This window comes from Hypanus sabinus, chromosome 14 (genome assembly GCF_030144855.1).
Source record: "Hypanus sabinus isolate sHypSab1 chromosome 14, sHypSab1.hap1, whole genome shotgun sequence".
Classification (NCBI taxonomy): domain Eukaryota; kingdom Metazoa; phylum Chordata; class Chondrichthyes; order Myliobatiformes; family Dasyatidae; genus Hypanus; species Hypanus sabinus.
In genome coordinates, this window is record NC_082719.1 from 69177044 (window position 1) to 69204203 (window position 27160).

General features: G+C 41.6%; 1 protein-coding gene across 5 annotated transcripts in view; it reads left to right on the forward strand.

Annotated features, from left to right (window-relative positions):
* plpp1a (phospholipid phosphatase 1a) overlaps positions 1-27160 on the forward strand; it is a 106514-nt gene that overhangs the window by 78316 nt on the left and 1038 nt on the right. For all 5 annotated transcript variants that reach the window (XM_059989406.1, XM_059989408.1, XM_059989407.1 and 2 more), the window contains 2 exons: positions 2179-2236; positions 24802-24978. In XM_059989406.1, the coding sequence (XP_059845389.1) occupies positions 2179-2236; positions 24802-24978 (235 nt within the window). The remainder of the gene's footprint in view (positions 1-2178; positions 2237-24801; positions 24979-27160) is intronic.

Consider the following 27160-nt stretch of genomic DNA (forward strand, 5'->3'; position numbering starts at 1 on the left):
ATGGAAAGCAAGGAAAGCAGGAACAACTTTGATAATGTTGCCTGGCCCGGAGAAGCAGAAGTTATTCCGACTAGTAACTTCCTTGCTTGCCTGTCATGGAGCCTTACCTCAGAGTCCTGCTAAGACTTCCAATAAACAGAAGCCTTGAAATCAGAACCTCAGAGACACATGTACAGACTTCCACCGTGCTTCTGGGTTTGTTTTTCCTCCCACTGAAAAGGTTACTCGTCAGAATGAATTTCAGTTGGGGGAATATGGTGAGGGTAAAAGGATGCACTGTGGGGTTATAACTTAAAATCTGTACTGAGATGAACCTGCCAGTTATTGTAAGTTATTTATTGTGCTTTAAATGATTGATTTGGGTGGTAGCAGTGTTCAAATGAGCTAGTGGGGAGGCTGCCTTGGATGATAGATGGCAGTCCGACCCCCTGCTACTTGTTTGGATTTGGAGAATCACCACCCACTGAAGTCAGCCAGCACCAGGCGTGGACTGGGACTGACCTCAGGCATTGCATAAAAGTTCTACTTTAAATGTGTGTCCCCAACAGCCGATGTTGCTGTTTCTATGAAGTCTGGAAGTTATCTTTATGGTTCTTTTCTAATTGACTCAGCCCTTCTGAAACTACAGAAAGTAATTTAATGACGCTGCCCTGAACCGCATCTCTTCCATTTCATGCATGTCTGCTCTCACCCCTTCCTCCCACCACCCTACCAGGGACAGGGTTCTCCTTGTCCTCACCTACCATCCCACCAGCTTCTGTCTCCAGCACATAATTCTCTGAAACTTCTGCCACCTCCAACAGGATCCCACCATAAAACATATCTTTCCCTCCCTCCCCAATTTCTGCTTTCTGTAGGGATTGCTCCCTGCACGACTCCCTTGTCCATTCATCCCTTCCCACTGATCTCCCACTCCTGGCACTTATCCTTGCAAACAGCAAGTGCTACACCTGCCCCTACACCTCCTCCCTCACTACTATTCAGGGCCCTAAACAGTCCTTCCAGGTGAGGCGACATTTCATCCGTGAGTCTGTTGGGGTCACTGCTCCCGGTGTTGCCTCCTGTATATCGGTGAGACTGACGTAGACTGGGAGACCACTTCGCCGAGCACCTACACTCTGTCTGCCAGAAGAAGCGGGATCTCCCAGTAGCCACCTATTTTAATCTCACTTCCCATTCCCATTGCGATATGTTCATCCGTGGCCTCCTCGACTGTCATGATGAGGCCACACTTAGGTTGGAGGAACAACACCTTGTATTTCGTTTGGGTAGCCTTCAACCTGATGACATAAACGTCAATTTCTCAAACTTCTGGTAATCCCCCCCCCCCCCCACTGCCTTCACCATTTCCCATCCCCTTTCCCCTCTCTCACCTTATCTCCTTGCCTACCCATCACCTCCCTCTGGTCCTCCTCCCCCTGTTTCTTTCTTCTATGGCCTTCTGTGTCTTTCACCAATCAAATTCCCAGCTCTTTACCTCATCCCTCCCCCCTCCAGGTTTCACTCTCTCCTCCCCCCACCTTTTAAAATCTACTCCCTAGCTTTTTCTCTCCAGTCCTGCTGAAGGGTTTCGGCCTGAAACGTTGACTGTACTTTTTTCCATAGATGCTGCCTGGCCTGCTGAGTTCCTCCAGCATTTTGTGTGTGTTGCTCGGATTTCCAGCACTTACAGATGTTCTTTTGTAAATAAACAATAGTTAATTTTAAATGATATCTGAGTTTTAACTATTTTGTTTGCATTACTTATTGAAACTATTAACTTTGCTCTGTGTCTCCCAATCTACAGTCTTGCAATCTCCACAGGAATTATTGAGGTCTGATCAATTGTCAGCCATGGAGTTAAGTGGTAGAAATGTTTGTCCGTGTGTGCTGAAGTTCTGCAATTCCCAGGCTCCTGTGGAAGTCCAGGGATTTGTATGACCCTGCCCAAAGGCTCTAATGAGGGCAGAAAAAAAGTGCAATGATAACAGTCAATCACCTTGTGATTGTCACTTTAAATTAATAGTGTTGAAATTTAAAAGAAGTCTGAAAATCCTCTTAAACGCCCTTGCATATTTTCAGGTATTGTAGCAATGTCTGGTTTTATAAAGTGAGTGAATGTGCCCAAAAGGTCCAGTCTTCTTTGTCACGGTGTTCCTCTGAAGACAGTAATGATTTTGCATTTTCCTCTCCCTCCAGGCTCTCCTTTTTCTCTGGCCATTCTTCCTTCTCCATGTACTGCATGATGTTCCTCGCAGTGAGTATTTTGCTGTTTTTATTGGCATGGCTGCCCGTTTGCTGTGCATTACACAGCCTATGGCTCAGCTATTTGCTTCATCAGCAATGCACTTCAGATTTATGATTGAGAGTTGGGGTGATGATTAACTCGGCAGCTGAATGCCAATGAAGGTTTTGTTTGGAGCTGTGATAGAACATTAAAAGTGTCAAGGGGGAGGGAATAGAATTGCTGAGAGTGGAATCTGTCATTTCAAGTAAGGTCTGTCTGATGGATTAAGCTGGATGTCGACTCATTCGGATGTATTTTCATAATCTTTGACATTTTTAGCTTGCCTAAGGTTTGAATTGCACATTGTGGACACAGGGAAACTTCTTCCAAAGTCCACAAACGTTGCAGGAAGGGGTGGACAGCCTCTCTGGGCAACAGAGGAATTTTAAACATTTGAATTCGCCTCAAGATATGTGGGCTCCGTTTTAAACTAATTTCCTACCTTGCATTTTTCAAGGTTTGATTTGACTTCTGATCGAACAATCAATGTTTAAAATAATTTCTTGACTTTTTTCTATTCGGATAGCTGAAAAACTTTAGTGACACCTCAGTAATTTTGCACTAATAAATCCAAAAGCCAGTGCTAGTAATGGTTTTACAATGTTGTTGTTGGATCAGCAAAACATTTGCTTCCACTACCACAAATGAAAGAGAAGGGAAGTTAATGGCACTGCCAAGTACTATGATATTACTTGATATTCTGCTGCACTGGAACAACTGTAAAAAAATTTGAGAGAAAGATGCATTTGTATTATTAGGATAAATTTATAATCACTCAACACATGCTACAATGTAAAATTTGAGTTGCTGATTGGAAATGGTAAAACAGGTGAAGATCACTGTCCAAGTGCATCAATTAGAATGGAAGGAGTGATAAAAACAACCAGTTTGAAAATTATAATCATTTTACATGGGGGAAGCACAAGTGGGTGTGAATTCCGCTTTTCCCATTTACAGCAGGAGAATGCAACATGCCTTCACTTCACCAGCGTGGAGGCCAAAGGGGAGAAATAACATGAAGGATGGGGCTCAACCAGATAAATTCTGATGATTGCTACGCAAAGCAAATCTAATGAAATAAACAAAAAGAATTGTAACAGAGCTTGTAGCTTAAAGCTGAAAATAAAAGGGTTGCCAGTCCAGTGTATGTTTTTCTGATGTTGGCAAGTAAAATGGGTGAGATGGAGGAATTCGGCATCAGATCTGGGGATGAGGCAAAGGGGAATTTTAGCTTCATAGAAATGGGAGTTCTTGTTAGAAACACAAACTGAATTGGCTGGTAGCAGGTTTAGTATTGAGAAGGTCAGTTATCAGTTCTGTTAGAAATTGTAGGACATGCAGAAATAATTTATTGTTACAGCTCTTCATAAGTTTAATTCCACTGGCTTGTGGTAGTGTTTGCTGGTGGAGTTTTGATTGACCCAGAAGTTTCTGATAAATATTTAACATGTCTCCTGCTTAACTCCAGCTCGTGTACCTTGTGTTGTATGTTCAAGGAAGGGGGTGCAGGAAGCTCTTTTAAGAAGAAATTGATGCAGCTGTTCAGCCACTTTTTTCTAAGAAAATTAGAAGTTTTGAGCAATGAGATCTGAAGGAGTTTGGTGAATATAGAGTGCAGTCATCACCAAGAATTTAAGTTTAAAAAATCTGAAATCAAGGCAGAATCAGGAGCAGCTGTTCCTTTGATGTGTGACACTGACTGAAATATTTCCTTTAAAATGCAGTGATCACCCAAGTAGGCACACACGATAGAAACAGAACATGGAAACATAGAAAACCTACAGCATAATACAGGTCCTTCAGCCCACAAAGCTGTGCTGAACACGTTCTTACCCTAGAACTACCTAGGCTTGCCCATAACCCTCTAGTTTTCTAAGCTCCACGTACCTATTCAGGAGTCTCTTAAAACAACCTATCGTTTGAGAGGTGACCTGATAGAGGTGTACAAGATGATGAGTGGTATTGATCGTGTGGGTAATCAGAGGCTTTTTCCCAGGGCTGAAATTGTTGCCACACGAGGACACAGGTTTAAGTTGCTGGGGAGTAGATACAGAGGAGCTGTCAGCTGTCAGCTGTCAGGTGAGTGCATGGAATGGGCTGCTGGCAACGGTGGTGGAGGCGGATATGATAGGGTCTTTTAAGAGACTTTTAGATAGGTACATGGAGCTTAGAAAAATAGAGGGCTATAGGTAAGCCTAGTAATTTCTAAGGTAGGGACATGTTCGGCACAACTTTGTGGGCTGAAGGGCCTGTATTGTGCTGTAGGTTTCTTATGTTTCTGCCTCCACCACCATCACCGGCAGCCCATTCCATGCAATCACCACTTTCTGCTTAAAAAACTTACCCCTGACATTTCCTCTGTAACTACTTCCAAGCACCATAAAACTATGCTCTCTAATGCTAGCCATTTCAATCCTGGGAAAAAGCCTCTGACTACCCATACGATCAATGCCTCTCATTATCTTATACACATCTATCAGGTCACCTCTCATCCTCCATCGCTCCAAGGAGAAAAGGCTGAGTTCACTCAACCTATTCTCATAAGGCATGCTCCCCAATCCAGGCAACATCCTTGTAAATCTCCTCTGCACCCTTTCTATGGTTTCCAAGTCCTTCCTGTACTGAGGCGACCAGAAATGAGCACAGTACTCCAAGTGGGATCTGACCAGGGTCCTATGTAGCTGCAACATTACCTCTCAGCTCTTAAACTCAATCCCACAGTTGATGAAGGCCAATGCACCTTACGCCTTCTTAACCACAGAGTCAACCTGCGCAACTGCTTTGAGTGTCCTATTGACTCAGACCCCAAGATCCCTCTGATACTCCACACTGCCAAGAGTCTTACCATTAATACTATATTCTGCCATCGTATTTGACCTACCAAAATGAACCACTTCACACTTATCTGGGTGAACTCCATCTGCCACTTTGCAGCCCAGTTTTGCATCCTACCAATGAAATGCTGTAACCTCTGACAGCCCTCCACACTATCCACAACATCCCCAACCTTTGTATCATTAGCAAATTTACCAACCCATCCCTCCACTTCCTCATCCAGATCATTTATAAAAATCACAAAGAGTAGGGGTCCCAGAACAGATCCCTGAGGCACACCACTGGTGACTGACCTCCATGCAGAATATGACCCATCTACAACCACTCTTTGCTTTCTGTGGGCAAGCCAGTTCTGGATCCGCAAAGCAATGTCCCCTTGGATCCCATACCTCCTTACTTTCTCAATAAGCCTTACTTGGTGTACTTTATCAAATGCTGTGCTTAAATCCATATACATTACTTCTATGGCTCTACCTTCATCAATGTGTTTAGTCACATCCTCAGAAAATTCAATCAGGCTTGTAAGGCATGACCTGCCTTTCACAAAGCCATGCTGACTATTCCTAATCATCTTATGCCTCTCCAAATGTTCATAAATCCTGCCTCTCCATCAACTTACCAACCACTGAAGTAAGACTCACTGGCCTATAATTTCCTGGGCTGTCTCTATTCCCTTTCTCGAATAAGGGTACTATCCTCCAAACCTCCAGAATCTCTCCTGTCCACATTGATGATGCAAAGATCATCGCCAGAGGCTCAGCAATCTCCTCCCTCACCTCCCACAGTAGCCTGGCATACATCCCATCCATTCCAACTGGATCCCACTACCAAGCACATTTTTCCCTCCCCCCCCCTTCTGTTTTCCGCAGGGATCGCTCCCTACGCAACTCCCTTGTCCACTCCTCCCCCCCATCCCTTCCCACCGATCTCCCTCCTGGCACTTATCCTTGTAAGCGGAACAAGTGCTACACCTGCCCTTACACTTCCTCCCTCACCACCATTCAGGGCCCCAGACAGTCCTTCCAGGTGAGGCGACACTTCACCTGTGAGTCGGCTGGTGTGGTATACTGCGTCCGGTGCTCCCGGTGTGGCCTTTTATATATTGGTGAGACCTGACGCAGACTGGGAGACCATTTCGCTGAACACCTACGCTTGGTCTGCCAGAGAAAGCAGGATCTCCCAGTGGCCACACATTTTAATTCCACGTCCCGTTCCCAGTCTGATATGTCTATCTATGGCCTCCTCTACTGTCAAGATGAATCCGCACTCAGGTTGGAGGAACAACACCTTATATACCGGCTGGGTAGCCTCCAACCTGATGGCATGAACACTAACTTCCATTAGTGCCCCTCCTCCCCTTCTTACCCCATCCTTGACATATTTAGTTGTTTTTTTTCTCTCTCTCTCTGCCCATCACCCTGCCTGTTCTCCATCTCCCTCTGGTGCTCCCCCCTCCCTCTTTCTTTCTCCTGAGGACTGCCGTCCCATGATTCTTTCTCTTCTCCAGCTCTGTATCACTTTCACCTATCACCTTTCCAGCTCTCAGCTTCATCCCACCCCCTCTGGTCTTCTCCTATCATTTCGCATTTCCCCCTCCCCCGACTACTTTCAAATCTCTTAGTCTCTCTCCTTTCAGTTAGTCCTGACGAAGGGTCTTGGCCCGAAACGTCAACAGTGCTTCTCTTATAGATGCTGCTTGGCCTGCTGTGTTTCACCAGCATTCTGTGTGTGTTGTTCCCATCCATTCCTGCCGACTTATCCAACTTGTTGCTTTCCAAAACCTCCAGCACATCCTATTCTTTAATATCTACATGCTCAAGCTTTTCAGTCCACTGCAAGTCATCCCTACAGTCACCGTTCCTTTTCCGTAGTGAATACTGAAGCAAAGTATTCATTAAGTACCTCTGCCATCTCCTCCGGTTTCATAGACACATTTCCACTGTCACACTTGATAGGTCCTATTCTCTCATGTCTTATCCTCTTGCTCTTCACTGTGGCAAAATACTCCTTGATATAAACACTCCTTGATTGTGGAGATTATGGAAACCCGGAGTAATACACACAAAATGTGGGAGGAACTCAGCAGGTCAGACAGCATCTATGGAAATGATTAAATGGTTGCTGTTTGGGGTCGAGACACTTCTTCAGTCCTGAAGAAGGGTCTTAGCCGGAAACGCTGACTGTTTATTCATTTCCATAGTATGTGTCACTATTGACAAAGTTATTTTTACTAAGCTTTTCTCCTTGTTGCCATTGACCATTTTAAATCAATGCTTCCTCCTTTAGCTCAATTTGTACAACTCTTCCTTTAATGCTTCACTGATGAAATGTGCAGTGAGAGGTCTGTCACCCACCCAAATCAGATTCCCAATTGAGCCATTGTGTGACAAAATCCATTAAATCTTGAATTAAAACATGGCCTTTTTCAATCATAGAATAGTTATAACACAAGTAATTATTCAGCCTGGCATTTCTCAGCTTTTTTTTGCATGAGAAATCCAGTCTATTCCCTGTCCTAAAGCCAACTTCAAATCCATGCTAAATGTCCCTTTTGTTTAGCGGCTTCAGTTTAACTGAATAGCTTTTATGTGACATATCATTTGTAAGTCGGGTGCACTCAATATGAATCATGGTACCCTTGTAATCCCTGTGTTCTTCAATCAAATCAATTAATAATTAAGAACAATTTACTTTTAGCAAATCCACGTAGGTTAATCTTTTGTCCAATCAATATGTCCAAGTGAAGATCAATTCTAGCAACTTTCCCGACAACTGTTCATAATATCTATTAATCATTGAGATGAGGGGATTAAGTGTAATCTATCCAAGCTTGTGGACAGCATAAGGCTGTATGGAAGTCTACAGTGTGAGGAGAATGCAGTGAGGCTTCAATGTGACATAGGCAGGTTGAGTTGGTGGACAAATACACAGCAGATGCCCTTTGGCTTGGAGAAGCATGAGATTACCCACTTTGGTGGGCCAGATAGAAGGGCAGAATGTTGTAAACGTGAGAAGATCTGCAGGTGCTGGAAGTCCAAGCAACACACACAAAAGGCTGGAGGAACTCAGCAGGCCAGGAAGCAAAAGAGTAAACAGACTACGTTTTGGGCCGAGACCCTTCATCAAGACTGGAAAAAAATAGATGAAGAGTCAGAACAAGAACGTGGGGGAGGGGAGGAAGAAGTACAAGGTGGTAGGTGATAGGTGAAACTGGGAGAGGTGAAGTAAAGAACTGGGAAGCTGGTTGGTGAAAGAAATAACAACAGATCACCATGGCGATTCTCCTTCTCCCACCTCCCCTTCCCCCTCCTCTTTCCCCTCCCCTTCACCCTTCACCCCTCTCCCTCCTACTCTCCCCCACCTCCCCCTCTGTCCCTTCACCTCTCCCCACTCCCTCATTCCCCCATTTTCCCCCTCCCAACTGAGTGCTACTGCTGTAGTTGATTTATATTTAATTTTAGTAATGTCATAGTAATTTTACAGCTTGTCAAATTGGTCCATTTTGATTACGCAGTTCTCCATATAACTTTTTGAAATATTAAATAGCATCATATCTTTTATTTTGCAGTTATCCCCCAGTGGTTCTTGGGGCATGTCCTGTGTTTGGATTTAGTTACATAGTCACCAGTCACTCTGGCAGTTTACCCAGGTGCCCAAACTTTTGTGTGCGAGCCACGATAGAGTCAGTTACCAGGCGTTTTTAGCCGTATGCTGTATTTATTCAAGGCATCTACTGATTATCCCTATCATCTGTTGGACTGAAGGGGTTGCTTGGCCATTTTGGGTGGAGAGGGAGTTAGAATTTAGCAAAAGCCAGTTCTGAAGTTGCAACTGAGCCAGACATTAGGGAACTTAGTGGGTTTGATTGGCAGACAACTATGGACACACCAGTCGTTTTGTTGGTGTCTTCTTTTAAATCCCACATTATTAACTTAATTATACAGCAGCCAATGTTAGTCAGGCTTCTGTACCCTGGTATTTATCTTGGGTAAGAATATGTAGACTTAATATCTGGTGTTTACATATTACACACATTGTCGATGATTTTATTCTTTGTAATTTTGCGGATTGTCAAATTGCATCATTTTGATTAAGCAGTTCACCATCTAAATTTTTGTAACATTAAATTGCAAAGCCATTGATAAATCATACCTGATTCACCCACCAGACAATTTTAATTTTGCAGTGGTGTTAATTTCAACACTAGAATGTCTATATGCCAGCACAAGGTAGTTTTTTTTTGCAAGCGGGACAGATGATTACAAATTTGGAGAATAAGAGAAACAGTGTAAAAAAAGAGTTTGCACTGTCTAGCAATCTTGGAAATAAATTCATTCTTCATGTCTTCCACTGTTTTAGTAACTTTGTAGAGTTATTCCCTAGAGACTAGTTGATTTTTGAGGGAATTAAGGCAACACCCAGTCATTTACTCCTCTAACAGATGAACCCTGTGATTTTTTTTTTGTTTTTCTTTTACCTACTCATCTGAAACTGAGACAGAGAAGAATGTTAACAGAGCTTAGACAGCAACCTACAGCAAGCAGCTTTTAATGTCTAAGATCCAAGCAGAGTTGTTAGAAAACAAATAGCATTCAGATGAGTGGTCACTGAACTGACGCTGAACAGGCCCAGTAGGTGTTAGCTGATATAAATTAAAAATTTAGCCTACATAAACATTTTTGTGGCATTAATTCCTGTGTTCATATAGCTAATAGAAATCACTGATGTTAGCACGTAAACAGCTTAACAACTTGGTAGAAGTAAAGATCAAGTTGTACAAAGACTTAACAAAGGTGTGTTTTAAATTCTACAATTAACATTCAATCCCCCCATTAGAGGCACAGAAAGAATGTAATGGGGAAGTACGCTTTCTAGTGGATTTAAAAAATATATATTCTGACAGCAATTCAGCTTTCAATAACAAATAGCATTTGACTAACCTCTGCAACTTCTCAAGTATTTGGAAGAGACAGATGTAACTAATCAACATTGCTGAATGTTGGCCAGAAGGAAATCAACTCCTTCAGACACCCAAGTTGCATTTTCAGCAGAAAAAAAGAGCATTGAGGAAGATGACAGTGATGAGATTCACTCAAGCCTGTTGTTGAAGCTAATTACTTCAGTCAATCCCTGCATCCAAATGCTAAGTAGTCAATGACATTGCTTATTCAGAGCAGTAAACTGCAGCAGCATTATCAGAAAAAGCCTCAAATATCAAATATTTTTAATCAGCTGATACTTTTTAAAGTAAGGAGGTGGCATTATGATAATTGCCTGTTCAGTGCTATAAGAAGGCAGTTTGCAGTTTCTTTTCGTCTATGATCTCAACATGACAAATCACCACTTTAAAGAATGCTTAAATAAATCTAAACCTCTGCCATTGTCTCTCGGGATCAGAGCCGGTGCAGAAAATTTCAGGCCCCTCTGGGTTTGGGGATGGGATTAGTAGTAGAAAAGAGGTCTGATGCTGGAAATCTAAAATGAAAACAGAAAGTGCCTGTGATGATGCACCATCAATAACTCTAGGAGATGTGAGGCGAGATATAGGCTTTTATTGGCTGGAAGAAAGAACAAGCAGCAATTGACCACCACACTGCATCCTGGAGTCTGAGGAAGGGGCTGTGTCTCCAACCGCCTTTATACCAGGGTCTGTGGGAGGAGCCACAGGAGCAGTCAGCTGGGGGGGGGGGGGGCCTGTCCATACAGGTGTATGCAGTTCACCACAGCCTGCAGCACTCATCAGGTCAGGTGTCGAGGAAAGAAATGCAGTATGTGTTTCAGGTTGAAGAACCCATGTCAGATTTATTCAAGTTGGAATTGGAGCCTGTCTCACAAAGACTGTGTGACCTGATCTCCTCCCACAGATGCAGCTGAGTATTTCCATCATTTCCTGTTTGTTTTCAACTTGTGATTTGTAGATTCTGTTTTTAGACTACTAAGGTGATCTTTTTTTAGGCAGTTAGGGTGTGTGCAAACAAACTTCATCACGCCATCATAATTTTGAAAGAGGCCAGGTTTAATTAGGGGAATTAATGACAATAGCTGAGGGGTCGTAGCTGATCGCCTTTGGGAAAATCCACTACCATATTTTAAAAAAAAGGAACAGTAAGAATTTGCCATTCTTGATTCTGAGGTCTCTGCCCCAGGCAGAAACCTCCACCTGGCTTCTGCCTGCCAGGACTTCCTTGACCTCGTTTCAAGTTCTAAGAACTCCCCCACTGTTTCTGAGATCTGTAACCTCTCTGGCTGGTCCTTTCAACACCGGAGCCATTGGGGACCTTCCTGAGGCCCAGCAGCCTGATCCAAACCAATCATGAGCTGGATCTTGTTAGTGTGAACCTACACAACATATCACACCATATTAAGGGCCACATCTTCTAAACCATTGTCACTGTTGCATTGGTTGTGGACTGTTACTTAAAAACATGAAGTGGTGGGATAATTCAGCAGCTCACCCAGGAGCTTCTAGTGTTAATGTTTCAATAGTCTTTCATTAGAACGGAGCCATTAATGAATTGTGAGTAATGTACTGAAGTTCCCTGCTATGTGTCTCTTAAAAAGTGTGTGTCTCCCTTTGTGTTCAAATCATTTGCTAAATACAGAGTCTAATCTCTTCACTGCTTCCTGTAGAAGTTACTATTGTATGGAGTTCTCTTCCAGCCCAGTGATAGTAAAGCAAACCCCAGTTCACAGAACCTGACTATGAACCTTGCCCTCATCAGGTCCTGCTGACTCAGTCCTAGACTCAGGCTGCGAAATAACACCCACGAAGTGGAAGCTATAAAGGGCTCCCGAGTCCGGTCTCTGGCATTGCCCCGATCCACTTCCCTTCAGGAGCCCGTGCCTCACTCTGTTGGAGGAACGAAGCAAAATGGAATTAGGACTGTTGAGATCCCTTCATGTGCTAGATCATTAATTATTGCTGTGAGTCTTATTGTGAAAGTTCTACCCTGTTTCAATAACAGCAGTTTGTAGCTATCCTATATCAGGAAACTAGAACTACACCAAAAAGTATACTTTTTAAATAGCATAGTGGACATTTCTTGAAAATTTTGATTGTTGTGTCACTTACAGCATCATGGAAATGCACGGATCAAATGAACATAGGATAAGTTTGGAATGTACTGTAATTACATCTGCCGGAGCTTATCATTAGAGCTTAATCCCACTTCAATCACAGCGATTGCTGCTTACAAATATATGTATGATAATGATTTTCAGAATTTCAAGAAGTACTTGTCTTGGTTAACTCAAGGCGGAAACAAATTGGGACTTGCTCATTATTATATTATAGCAGGAGCTCGACTGGATCCGTGACTACTAGTGCTGATCAGATGCTGGCTGTACTGCAGTGAATGGCTCACCTGATACCCCACAGCTTGTCTCTCATCTACAAGTCAAAGGAGCGTGATGCTGTTCTCTCCACTTGTTTGAGCGTGGAGTTGCAACAAATCTCAAGAATCTTACACAGTCCGAGACAAAGCAGCCCATCACCATCAGCATTCACTTCCTCCACTATCAGCGTGCAGTGGCTGCAGTATTTACAATGCATTGCATTTATTTGCTTCGGTTACTCCAGCAGCATCCAGTGTCCCAACAGCAAGAACAGCAATCACAGGGGACAGGACCACTGGTAGGATCCTCTCCAAATCCCGCACTGTCCTAACTGGGGATTACATTGCCCTTCTTTGATTGTTGCTGAGGCTAAATCCAGGATCTCCTCAAGCAACAGCACTGTGGGAAGATCTTCACACCACCAAGACAGCTGGGGGCATGCAACAAATGCTGGCCTTCCCAGCAATGCCCAGACAGTCTGTAATTAAAAAGAATTGGTAGTACAGGGAGCAGATCATGGAAAGAAAACAATTCATTGAATGATGTACCTTTGGTATCGTGAACCAGTGACTCACGTTATGTTGGCACTTTCTGTAGGGGTGTCTCTCCAGTTAATTATTTACAATTAAGAGACATGAGTTTGTTTGCAATAATAATTACACAACTTTGCTTTTAAACCAGGTGAGGAGAAATCTTGTATACTCTCCAAATACTCCTGAGATCAGGACCAATTTCTATAGGAAAGTAAAGACTGGAAGAAATTGCCTACCTGCATGATTGCAATAAATCATATTGGCTTAATCCAATTGACCATTCCCCCATCTGCTTTCATGATACCTTTGGTTAGTATATTCCACATATTCACCACCATCAGTGTAAACAAGGTCAACCTAAACTAGAGAACAGACGCACTTCGTGTCAACACACGAACTGCAGCATCTAGGGGGGAAATGGGCAATTGGTGTTTTCGATCAAGGCTCCAAATGAAGTGTCTCAACCTGAAATCTTGACTGATCATTTCCCTCTGTCGATGCTGTCTGACCCTCCAGCCCTTCTGTGTTGCTCCAGATTTCCTGCATGTGCAGTCTCTTGTGTCAAACTTTGTCTAGAATCCTGATTGAAGTTCAAAGTAAATTTATTATCAAAGTACGTATATGTCACCATGTAGTACCGAGATGCTGCACGACCTGCTCAGTTCCTCCGGCAGTTCCTGAGATTTGTTTCCTTGCGGGCATATTCAGTAAATCAAAGAACCATAATCGACTCAGCAGGACGGACAAACAACCAATGTGCAAAAGACAACAAACTGAGCAAATACAAAAGAAAAAAAATAATAAATAAGCAAGAAATATCAAGAACCTGAGATGAACAGTCCTTGAAAATGATTTCATAGGTTGTAGGAACAGTTCAAGGATGGGGTGAGTGGAGTTACTCCCTCAAGTTCAAGAATCTGATGATTGAGGGTTAATTACTGTTCCTGAACCTGGTGGTGTGACTCTCAAGACTCCTGTATCTTCTTCCTGATGACTTGTGTGGTGGTATCCCTGCTTTCCTTCACTTTTAAAAAAAATGGTTTCAAGCTGAGGGAAAAAAAGCAACATTTACTAAAGATATTAAACAGATACTAAACAGATATTCTGTTATTGTATCCTGTAATTGACAGATAATCGTTTTATATTCCTCCTCTATATAGCTTTTCCCCCATGGTCTAAACACCCCTTTGTCTCCTCTCTGGCAAATTGATGAGCTCTTCCAACATGGTCTCTTGCATTTGGTGCTCGTGGTGGTCTCAGCTGGATCCAAGCATAAGCTAGGTGTTCGTTGCAGAGAGCCCCGGCCCCGGCACCACTGTGAACTTCAGGCTGCAAGCCATTTCAACTCCCCTTCTCATCCCTATAATGACCAGCCTGACCTCAGTCTACCTTCTCTGTCACAATGAGGTCAAATGCAAATAAGGAGACCAACTTCTATTACTTGGGTAGTTTACAATGCTTTTCACCTTGACTCGTTAACATCCCTACCTGGATTCATCTGTCCTTCACCCACATTTACCCCTTGGTTCACCTTACTTATCTCCTCCCCCACCTGGTTCCATCCTCACCCTATCGCCTGTCACCTCTTTAACTCCTCGCGTACTGGCAATCTTCCCTTTACACTCTCAGTCCTGATACAGGATCTTGACCTGAAAGATCAGTCATCCCTTAGCCTCCAGAGGCCCACTGAGGTCACCTAGTCTAATGCCTTGTCCAAACAGATTCTTTTCACTGACGTGCTGCTCTGATAACCACGACAACATTGTAACTCTTTTGCCACAAAGTTGCTTTGTGCACTGCCACTGCCTTCACGGAGTTAAATCAGAACAAACGTGATACTTCTATTCCATATCCCTTTGGCCTTGCCAGAATCTAAATATAAAAATACTCATGGAATTTCTTTTACCAGCCAGCTCTGTCATTTCTCACTCTTATTTGTATATTTATCTACCAAACCAGACCTCCACATTATGTTATCATTCTTTTTCTCTCTTTCCTGCAACGATGCATTCTATTAATAAAACTGTACAATCAATGTATGGGATTTAGGTGTCATATTTCTCCTCCTCACTGGATAGAGGAAAAAAGAGCAGAAAGAACAGAAGACACCATGGTGTTTGTAGAAGGAGCTATGTTTAGTTGTGATCTCATTCAAGCAGAGATATATTTGCAGTGGGGTCATTTCACTCAGATAATTCTTTGGATGAAGCAGTTGTCTCTCAAGGAAAGGTTATGCTTGTGCTCCTTGCAGTTGGAAGGAGAGGTGACCTCACTGAAACTTCACATTCTGAGGGGGCTTAGCAGGGTGGATGCCAGGAGGCTGAATGTCTGGTTGAGGCATAGTTTCAGATTAAGGCGGTGCCCATCTAAAGCAGAGGTGAGATACATTTCCTCTCTGTGAATGACTTGCTTTCTGCCCCATGGGATTGAGGAGGCTGTTGTAGTAAACACTGAAGGTCAAGAGGACAGATTTTTGGTTTCTCGGGGAGTTGAGGGTTTTGAGAATGTGGAACTGTGGCCAAGTTAGGATGAACAATGATCTCACTGAATAGGAGAGCAGGCATGAGGAGCCACGTGGGCCGCTCTGCCTTCCAATTCTGCTGGTCTTCCTCCACTTATCTCTGTTCAGTACTCTTTTACATTGGCTGTTTATTTCATTCTTGTGCCTACTTTCTGTGCTTTAGGCATTTGCTTGCTGTATCAGTGTCAACACTTGATTCATAAATCACCAAGCTTGTTTCTGTATCTGAACACCACACTGCTGTAATTTCCAGTACACAAGTATAAAGGAGAACAAGATAATTGTTACTCCAGATCCGATGCAGCACAGAAATATAAAGAACAAAAGAATAAAAATACAATAAATATAAATAGCTAAGATAGCTTATAGATTGATTGTTTGTCCATAAAGGTTCAAAGGTTCATTTATTAAAGTATGAATGCAGTACACAACTCTGAGATTCACCTTCTGCAGATAGCCACAAAACGAAGAAAACCATGGAAGTCATTCAATGAAGAACATCAATCCCCCGCGCGCAAAAAAAAACCAGATCTCACAAGTGGCAAAACAATCAAGCCTCCCCCCACATGAGAATAAAACAAACAAATAGTGCCAAAGGACAACAAGAACATCAAACCCAAACCTCCAACTCCCTGACCCCCTTCCCTTACTAACAGATCATGCCAGAGTGATGCTAGGCACTGATGTGTCTGTACATCAGTGACTCTGACATGAAATGATAAAGTAGTCGTGGTTGAGAGGTGTGGAACGGTGGGTTAGTGGGCGGAGGTGTTGATCAGCCTTACTGCTTGGGGAAAGTAACTGTTTTTGAGTCAGTGCTCCTTTCATGGTTGCTACATAGTCTCCCTGTTGGGAACAGTCCTTAGGATGAAATCCTTGGTGATGTTACTGACTCTGTTCTGGCACCTTTCTCTATATATGTTGATGGCAGGAAGGCTGGTGCCACTGAGGTTTTGGGCAGGTATGACAGCTGGTGTAGGGTCTTTCTGTCTGCCACTGCTCTGTGGTGGTACAGCAGATTAGGATGCTCTCTGTGGTGCAGCTGTAGGAGGATGTCAGTACAGATGTGCCTAGTCCAGCTCTCTTTAGCCTCCTCAGAAAGTAGAGACGTTGGTGAGCTTTCCTGGCTGTGTAGGATGTGTTCTGGGACCATGAGGGGTTGTTCGAGATGTGCACTCCCAGGAGTTTGGAACTGCTGCCAGTTTCCACTGCTGTGTCACCAGTGTAAAGAGGGGTGTCAGTGATGTGAGATCTCCTGAAGTCATTAATCTTGAAACCTTTTGACCTTGCTGGTGCCATACTAGCAACATTTCCAGAATATTGCATTTTGCTCCAACCCAAGCCCTTTTATTTCACTGAGAAGGTGATAAACCTTCAGTCTGTGGAAGCTTAGTCCCTAAGTTCTTTCGAAACAGAGTAATGGATTTCTGAATATTCAAGGAATCAAGAGATATACACAAATAGCAGGAAAATAGTACTGAGGCAGATCACTACCTATGATTGTCTTGGGCCAAGGAACCTACCTACACTGGACTCTTTCAATGAAAAAATTCCTTATTAGGGTCATCATAGTGAATCCCATACTTTCATGACCTCAGGCAGGGAAATAACCTCCTGATATCCACCCTGTTAATTATCTCTCTAAGAATGTAGAGCATTTCAATGAAATAATCTTTCATCTATCTAAAGTCTTGAGAAGATGCCTAGCCTTCTCAGTCTCTCCTCATATGACAAGCCTACTATTTCAGGAACCTGTCTGGTAGGTTTTCCTTGCACTTCCTTTAGAACAAGTTCTTCCTTAGGAAAAAAGACCAAACTGTACACGGTTCTCCAGCCCCTATGTAATTGTAGAAAAACATCTTTATTCTTGTACTTAGATACTTTTTCTTAGACCAACATCCCATTTTCCTTAAATTGCCTACTGCCATGAAGGATTTGCAGCACTGTAATGAATAGTTTGATCAAGCCGGCACAGTCAGAAACCAAATCAAAAGCGACATCCCTGTAAAGGTCCTTCACTGAACTCCAGTTGATGATTGCCATGAGTAGGTTGGACATTTTGCCACAATATAAGACATTAAAAAATGAATGTTGCGCTCTCTGATGATGTCACATGTGCAAATGACTCCCTGAGCTAGGAGAATTGCAACTAGTCAGATTTTCCGGAGATCATTCAAAATGTCCTCAAAAGTTGTTATGTGTATTGTAAGCATTGAAAATCCTGTCCAAGTTTGTAGGCTATACTCTCTATCTCTAAACAACTTTCTCCCCTGTAACGTAGAGCATGGTTTTCATGAGTAGTTAAACAGGAACCAGTGTGAGTTAAGGAAAGTACTGCTAAGCATATTCCTGAATTTTCAGGTTTTTGTAGCATGAATACAAATGACTATATTTGGACTCAAAAATGTAAATTTCTTTGAACCTGTAGTTTTGAAAAAAAATTTGAAACACCACCCCTCCCCCACCAAAATGTTAGAATTTAGAACTTGTAAAGTTTTTTGCTGTGGTTTTAATAGCTGCATGTCATTATGTGTTCCGTGCAAGTATAATTGAAGCTGAATGTTAGTTCGCGTGAGAATTCAGAAAATTCTTTCTGAATTTTCAAAAAGATTCCTTAGAAGGGAGAGTAGATTAGAAATAAACAAAAGCACATTAAGATGCTAATAAGAGAAATTTAATTTTTATAGACCATTTACATGGCAAATACCTTTGTTTAATTTCATGAACTTAGACGGTTAACAGCAATGTTCAGAATGAATTTCATGTGCTTAGTTCAGTTCAATTCTGTTGATCTGTTAACGTGGATTTTCCTAAGGGCAAGTCTCAGCTATTTTTGTTTGAAACTGGATAACTAAACCATGATTTTCATGTCTTCTTCGACAAGCCAGCACAATTTGATAGAATGAGAGCTAGTAACAGCTTTGGAGCACAATATTTGAGTTTTGGAACTCTACCCAATTAATCTGAAACATATGCAGTGTGTTGAGAAATCTGCATCTGGTTTGCAAGCAAGCTGATGGAAATTACTATTACTTTGAAACTCTTTAAAGAAGTCTTTTTCAATTGATTTTGGTGCAGTTGTCTGTCTGGCTCTGCCATTATCTCACACTGTTGGTGTTAAAGTTACCACAAGGTGGACTTACTCCAGTGTTAGCTTCATAGTGGTAATGATACCATAATATCCAATCTTGCATGCTCAGACACCACCATCCAGTTCCTCTGTCCTATGAAAACATACAACGTTTTAGGAATAGCTTCTCTCCCTTTGCTATCAGATTTCTGAGTGAACAATGTGCTGATCTATGTATATGGCTACTTTTTGCTCTCTTTTTGCATTATTTATTAATATCTACGATAAAGTAGACAGCATGGTTTTCTCAAGGGAAAATCTTGCCTAACAAATCTGTTGACATTTTAAGAAGCAGGATAGACAAAGGAGAATCAGTGAATGTTGTGTACTCGGACTTTCAGAAGCCCTTAAGTAAGCTGCTGCACATGAGGCTGCTTAACAAGATAAGAGCCCATGGTATTACAGGAAAGAGCATTGGCTGATTGGCAGGAGACAAAGAGTGGGAATAAAGGGGGCCTTTACTGGTTGGCTGCCAGTGAGTAGTGGTGTTCCGCAGGGATTGAGTTTGGGACTGCTTCTTTTTATGTCAGTGATTTGGATGATGGTGTTGATGGCTTTGTGGCCAAGTTTGTGGACAATACAAAGGTAGGTGGAGGGGCAGGTTGAAGAAACAGAGGCAGCAGAGGGATTTAGACAGATTAGGAGACTGGGCAAAGGAGTGGCAGATGGAATACAGTGTCCGGAAGTGAATGGTCATGCAGTTTGGTGGAAGGGATAAAAGCATAGACTATTATTTCTAACGTGGAGAAAGTCCTAGGTGCAAAAGGACTGGAGAGTCCACCTGCAGGATTCCTTAAAGATTAATTTCAGGTTGAGTTGGCCATGAGTAGGGTAAAAGAAATGTTAGCGTTAATTTTGAGAGAAGTAGAATATAAAAGTAAAGCTGTGATGTGAGGGTTTATAAGGCACTGGTGAGGACTCACTTGGAGTATCGTGAGCAGTTTTGGGCCCTTAATATAAGAAGGGAGGTGCTGACATTGGAGAGGGTTCAGAGAAAGTTCATGAGAATTATTCTGGGATTGAAAGGCTTGTCGTTTTAAGAACAATTGATTACTCACTCAAATTTAGAAGAATGGGGTGGGGGGGGGAAATCTTATTGAGATCTATTGATTGTAGAAAGGTCTAGATTGTGTGTATGTGGAGAAGATGTTTTCTATGGTGGGAGTGTCTTAAGACCAGAAGGCACGGCTTCAGGATAGAGAGTTGTCCATTTAAATGGAGATGAGGAATTTCTTTAGCCAGAGGGTGGTGAATCTGTGGATTTTGTTGCTTTAGCTGCATGTGGAGGCCAGTTCACCGGGTGTAGTTAAGGAGGAGGTTAATAGATTCTTGATCAGTCAGGGCATGAAACATTACGGGGAGAATGGGTTGAAAGGGAAATAGATCTGCCATGATGAAATGGCGGAGAGTGGATTCCAGTTAATTGGGCCATTGGTTAATTGGGACAACTCGTAAAGAAGAAAAGCTGTTTAAGAAAATTGGCAGGATTCCCTTGCTTATTTGGGATAATGTGCTGCTTAATTGGGACATGAGACTGTCGCCAAAAAGTTTCCATCTAGCATCAGTCATGTGCATTTGTTTAGCTGTTAGACACTGCACCGTGCTTAGAGTGAAATTTTTAAATAGTGTCAGTTCCTTGTGTTTGTGTTCAAAAAGCAGTGATTTTTGTCACTGATTGCTAGTGAGAAATAAGCAGTAAGACGTTTCAGAACCGTTTTGCTCACTGTGGTTTCAAGCATTGAGACTTGGAAATGACAGAAACGGCCAGGAATGAAAATGAAATTATTTCACAACTGCAACATGCTAAACAGTTTATCTGTACCCCTACACCAATAGCATTCTATAAAGGCATTATCTGCACTAGGTCCCTGTGCTCATCTTGTTCATTGAATACCCTGTATGAACTCTACTGTTGATAACTATTCGGAAATAATACACAGATTTATAGTACTGCAGTGCTATTGATTGTGGTCTAATTTGTTCTGTATTTCATTTAAATAGGTAATTTTTTACTTGATTTTTTAAAATACGTTTTTAACTATTTCCATGAAGCTTCAGCTAATTGGGACAGCTGCTTAATTAGGCCAAAATGTACTGGTCCAGATGTGTCCTAATCAATCATTCTCTCCCTCTCCCTCCTTCTGCCTTCACAACCACATTCAACCTTGTGACAGCACACATTTTCTTTTCTCTTCTCTGCAGTATTCTTCTCCAGGTTTTCAATTAGGATCTGTGGCCTTACACTTGAAAACTTTGTGTCCATTACTAACCTAGCCTCCCTCATTATTACTCAATAGTTTGTTGATCAGCACTCTGACCATTTTTATTGTATTTAGAGAATTTGTAAGTACTCAAATGTTTGCTGTTCTTACGGAGCTTTCCACTAACCTCGGGAAGTTGCGTGCTAAGTTGGATTTTCCAAATATTTTAAAATTGTATTTCATTTTTGCAAAGTTAAAAACAATATTGTTTGGCCCTGGTTCAGCAATGACAGCATTTAGTTCTTGCAGTTTGTCCAGATGTACTTTGTCTAGCTGTCCTTCGTGAAGAAGTGGCTTTTAAAACTGTATGGATTAACTGTCGCCATCTGGTGGTACCTGCTCAGAATGTCAGTTAGTGTCAGCAGAATTTTGCGGCTGAACCTGAGGGCAAAGTGGTCGTAGTTTCAATGTAAAATTCTCCTCGGTAATTCATATAGAAAGAGTGGTTACAGAGAAAATTAGTGTAAAAAAGGGATGGTACTTTGAGCCAGCATTGACTTGCTAAGCTGAATTTGCTGAAAGGAAATTGCTATGTTTAGGTACATTTTTAAGCTAAGTTAAACTAAGAATTACTTTTCAAAAATGCAAATGATAATTCAAGATAATCTTACTGCCTTATAGCAGTTAATTGAATTTGCAATCATGAATTATGAGCAAGGGATAGGCTACTCAGTCTGCTCTGCCATTTAATAAAATTGTGACTGACTTCATTGTAACCTTACCTATGCTTTCCTGTCTCCCCATTTCACCCCCTTGATAAGCAAACATTTATCTGGCTTTGCCTTAAACATATTCAGCAACTCTGCTTCCACTCTCTTTGTAGGGTAGGATTTCAAACAACAGATCCACTGAGAGAAGAAAATTGCCTTATCTTTGTTCTTTCCAGCCCTCTTCCTGTATGGACTCTTCAAGATCTTGTATGTTCCAAACAGCTCACTTCTCACTCTTTTAAACTCTAGCAGATGCAAACTCAGCCCATCTAACCATTTCTCATAAGATAACTTGGCCATTCCAGATAATGTAAGCTACCTCAATTAGAAGAATTAGAATCAGAATCAAAATCAAGTTTAATATCATTGGCATGTCGTGAAGCTTGATGTCTTGCAGCAACAGTACTTTGCAATACATAATAAAACTATCAATTACAATAATAAATATATATACATAAAAAGTAAATAAGTAGCACAAAAATAGAGGAAAAAATAGCGAGATAGTGTTTATGGGTTCATTGTCCGTTCAGAAATCTGATGGTGGAGGGGAACAATCTATTCCTGAAACATTGAGTGTGTGACTTAAGGCTCCTGTACCTCCTCCTTGATCGTAGCAATGAGATGAGGGCATGTTCTGGCTGATGGGGATCATTAATGATGCTTGCCACCTTTTTGAGGCATCCCCTCTTGAAGGTGTCTTCACTGCTGGGGAGTTTAGTGCCCATGATGGAGCTGGCTGAGATTACAACTTTCTGTAGCTTTTATCAGTCCTGTGCAGTGGACCCTCCGTACCAGACGGTGATACAAACGGCTGGAATACTCTCTGCATTTGTGACATACCAAGTCTCTTCAAGTTCCTAATGAAATACAGCCACTGTTATGCATTCTTTTTGATTGCATCAATACATTGGGCCCAGGATAGACCTTCAGAGGTTTTGACAGCCAGGAACTTCAACTCGACTTCACCTTCTTGAAATCCACTATCAATCCCTTTGTCTTACTGATGTTGAGTACCAGGCTGTTGTTGCAATACTGGTGCACCAGTATTGATTGTCAGCAAGCAGGAGATGTCACTTCTGATCCCCACAGACTGTGGTTTCCTGGTGAAGAAGTCAAGGACCCACCCGGTTGCAGAGGGGGGGGGGGGTTTAGAGGCTCAAGTTTGGGAGCTTGGTCCAACATTGTACTGAGTACCACAGATGTTGCTCACTAACATACTGATGCACTCTCGTGCATCCCCCCTACTTGTGTAGACAATTTCTGTAGCAATAAAACTATAACATTCTCCCGGCTTTCCTGAGAACTTGCTGAAGCTACATTCTGATATTTGATCTAGATCACGGAGATGTCCTACATTTCAGAGCTCTATAACATCTCACTCTAATGAAATCTTTCCCAAACCAAGGAATTTTGGAAATTGAAACCAAGTCATCAACCATCTAAGTAACCACATCTTTTAAGACCATCAGGGCATGGGCTTGTCAGCTACTGCTCCAGTAGCTTGCTCAGTAGCATTGTTCTGGTGAACGTGATTTCTCAAAGTTCCTTCTGTTGTCGCACGAGGAAAGTCACCGGAGGGAAGAACGGGTAGTTATAAAGCAGTCTCTTCATTCAACATAATGAGACAGAGCAAGCATCATATTGAGACCCACTTCAGAGAAAAAAGGCCAGCCTGACCCGACACTGCACAACGTTTTATATGCTACAGATCAAACAACAATTCCACAGTTACAAAGTTTCTTTTGAATTGCAAACATCCCCCTTCACACCTACATGATGGACATTCAAATTTAATCTGTATTGTCTTCCAATTAACAGGGGTGTCCTCCAATTAATTGTGGTTCATGGTTCTGTGGAACCCATTGTTCAAAACTGCATTTTAGATTTAATCCACAGTTCATATTCACATCAGAAAACTGGTGGCTGAAGTCATTTGCTGAATTTATTTGCTATACGTACTAACCCCAAAAACACCTTCCTATCTTGTTTTACAACCATTTTTGGAGTGTTGCTTATATTCACTAATCGAGGCTCCTTTCCTTTTTACTATAATGGAATAGAGGCGGCAAAGGGAATGACTTCTGTTTAAATTTCTGTCATTAATAAGCCAAAACCCAGGAAAAAACCTCAAAACACATAAAAGCAAAACATTAAAGGAAATGAATTTTTCTTAATTCAGATCAATCTCCAAACTTTAGTTTTCTCTTCCTTGCCTTTCATTTGAAGTAAACCATTTACTGTTTAAAAAAGAGAAATTTCAGTTTAGTTTATTCTGTAGTATTTTGTGTGCCAATCATTCACACTTCTCCAAATGAATGGAGAGCTGACTTTCCCTTCCTGGTTTGACAGAGTAATGAAGGTTATTTTGAAGCACAAATACCATGCCATTTCCTAGTGGAATACCACATACAAGATGAATTGGATGGGATATTTAGAGTGATTTCCTTTCACGGTGCATGTGTGAACCTGAGTTTGACTCTGGTTTTTGCCTGGAACCTGTGAAATCATCTTTCTGTACAAGTCTTCAGAGAAGAAGGCAATACATTTTAAGGCAGGGTGAATAGAGGAAAGATAATGTTCACTAGTCCACTGTTATTTAAGCTTTCCTTAATGAAGTAGAGTACAATTCATAGACCTGGAAAGTATCAAGGATGTGCTTAACAGTTAAAGGCCTTTGTGGTGAAATTAGAAATATAGAGAAGATAAAATCTCTCTTGATTCTAAAAACGCCATTGCAGCCCCTTTGTAATAGCTCATAATACCCAGGCCTGTGTCATCAATTTTTACACAGCTATAGGTTATAGGAAGGTGAAACTTATCACACCGTAACAATACACAAGATACTCTCTAATGGTAATATTTCTTTTAATAATGTGCATAATCCTGAAACCAGTCACAAAGTTTTAATTCATTTAATGAAAAGCCAGTTAATATGTAATTACTTTTCATATTTTAATCCTAAGTATAGCTTGCCTTGGACATTAAAATAACTTTCCTCAAAAGGTTTTCACCATAAAGAACAAGACCTTTGAGTTTGAAAATAGTAGCAAAAAGTAAATTATTAAGTAGAGGTGGAAATTCCAGATCAGATGGATTAAAGTATAACTATCAATCAGTGAGAGAGTTTGTTTTACTTACTAAAAAACTCATAATGTTAATAACTTAGTAAAACATATTCAAGATTTAACTAAAATTTACTTTTTTCATCAGCTTTATCTGCAGGCACGAATGGTGGGTGACTGGTCCAGACTGCTGCGTCCAACACTTCAGTTCGGTTTAATCGCAGCTTCAGTTTACGTGGGACTTTCACGTGTGTCTGATTATAAACATCACTGGAGTGATGTGTTAACTGGACTCATAGAGGGAGCAATTGCAGCAATACTTGTTGTAAGTAGAAACAAGTTCCTCCTTTATTGCATTATCTTCAATAAAATGGTTTATCATTAAAGTAAATATACATCATTTTCTGGAAATTTAGAAGTAATAAAAATGCTGAAAATGTTCAAAATGTTTGGCAATATCTGAAAAAAAAATTGATGGATTCCCATCTATGGTAAGCAAGTCATGGATATGGGACTGACAGTAAGCGTTGGACTTGGTGACAGATAGATCACCACAGGCAGAGATCAATACTAGAACTTGGGTTGCATTAGGGTAGGGACTCCATTCTTTTCAGCGGGGGTTCTCAGCCAGTGCTTTAGCATTCTAATGATTTGATCTGACCATGTTGAGAATTGTGATTATTAGAGAAATTTAGGAACTTAAAACTGCTTCACAGCTTTGTCTGACAAAAGCCATCTGGGTATTTGGGGGAGGTTGCCCCTAGACTTCTGGGTGCAGAAGGCCAGTGAGATGTCCTTTGCACCTGGACCAGTGGAGGTGGGTAGGGTTACTGGCAGCAAGCTGGATACTTGAAGGGCCAGCTAATTGTTTAGTTGATTTATCTTTCTTTTGAACAGTACAGTGAATATGTTCAGGGACTGTGTATTCCAGCAGACATTAGACTTCTCTGTGATGGTTTATTCCTGAATTCTGTTTTTAATAATGTAATTCAAAATCTAAATATACGAGTGGTAGAAATTTATGGTGCAGGAGATGATCATTTGGCCCCTTGTGCTATTTCTCAGCAGTTAGTATCTCTACAGGCTACATGCCAGTGCTCATTCAGATTCATGCAATGAGGATTACTGCCTCCATCATCCTTTTTCAAACAGTGCATCTTAGATCCCTACCATCTACCTAATCTTTCCAGGTGGTGCAAGCTGGTTCAATTACAACATTTAAGAGAGGTTTGGGATATGTACATGGATGAGAGGGGCATGGAGGACTATGGTCCAGGGATGGGTTGATGGGACTAGGCAGAAGAGGAGTTTGGTACAGACTAGCTGGGTTGTTACTGTGCTGTGGTGCTCTATGACTCTGAATACTGTTTTTATGCCTCATGGTCTCTCTGCTGGGGGAAATGTTCACCCCACCTACACTTCTCAACTTCACACACCTAAACCCCACCTCTGACTGAAAATTCAGTTACTTAAATAACTTCAGAATTAAGAATGCGATGGCCTTAGTAACAAAACCAGATTGTTATAATCTGGTTTACAGGTGTCCTTCGGGGATGTAAGCCTGTCATCCCCACCTACTTAGTCCTTCATCAGATTCTAGTTCTAACAATCTCCAGATAAATTGTCTTAATTTAGTTCAAGGAGAAATTGTGATCAACAATATATGGTGGCAAACAGAAATGGATCCTTACTGCGCACCCTGTCCATGCTGGCTGCAATGCCAGTCTATGTTAATCCCTTTATTAAACCTCTATGTTTCTATAGTTTTCCTATCAAAAACCTTTTAAATTTTGTAATTGTATCCTCCTCTAGATATCTGTACTCTGTGTAGAAAATCTTAATCCTGCAATCTCCTTTAAACTTTAGTTTCACTTTTAACCTGTGCCCTCCTGTTCTTTTTCCCTCTCTCACCTAAAATTTATGCTATTTCTGGACTCAATTCCCCCAGAAAAAAATTGTCCATCTATCCTGTCCGTAATTTTATGAACTTCAGTAAGGTCACCTTCATTCCAGCCTTTCCAATCTCTCTATAACTTGCAGCTCCCCATTACAGGCAACATCCTGGTGAATCTCCTCTGCCTCTGTTGCTACCACATCTTTCTTAGAATGTGGCAACCAGAACAGTACACAACAAAAAAGAGTGGCCTAACCAATTTTATACAGCAAAGTGATATCCCAATTCTTCAGCCAATGAAGCCAGGTGTACCTCATGCACTACCCTTCCACCTGCTTTCCACTGGCATCCCAAGAGCTCTCTGCACATGTGTTTCTAAAGGACCCAGCTATTTCCTGTGTCTTACAAGGAATCCATCTTCCCAAAATATATTACCTCACACTTTTGTCAAACATTCAAAAGAACTCTTTAAATCCCATTTAACTAACCATGTCAAATTGCTATGTTATAACTTATATACCAACATCAAAAAGGACAAACATTCCATATGCTGCCTTAACATTTTCTACATCCTACTAAATCTAAAGATCTGTGGTCACCCACAAAGCCCTCC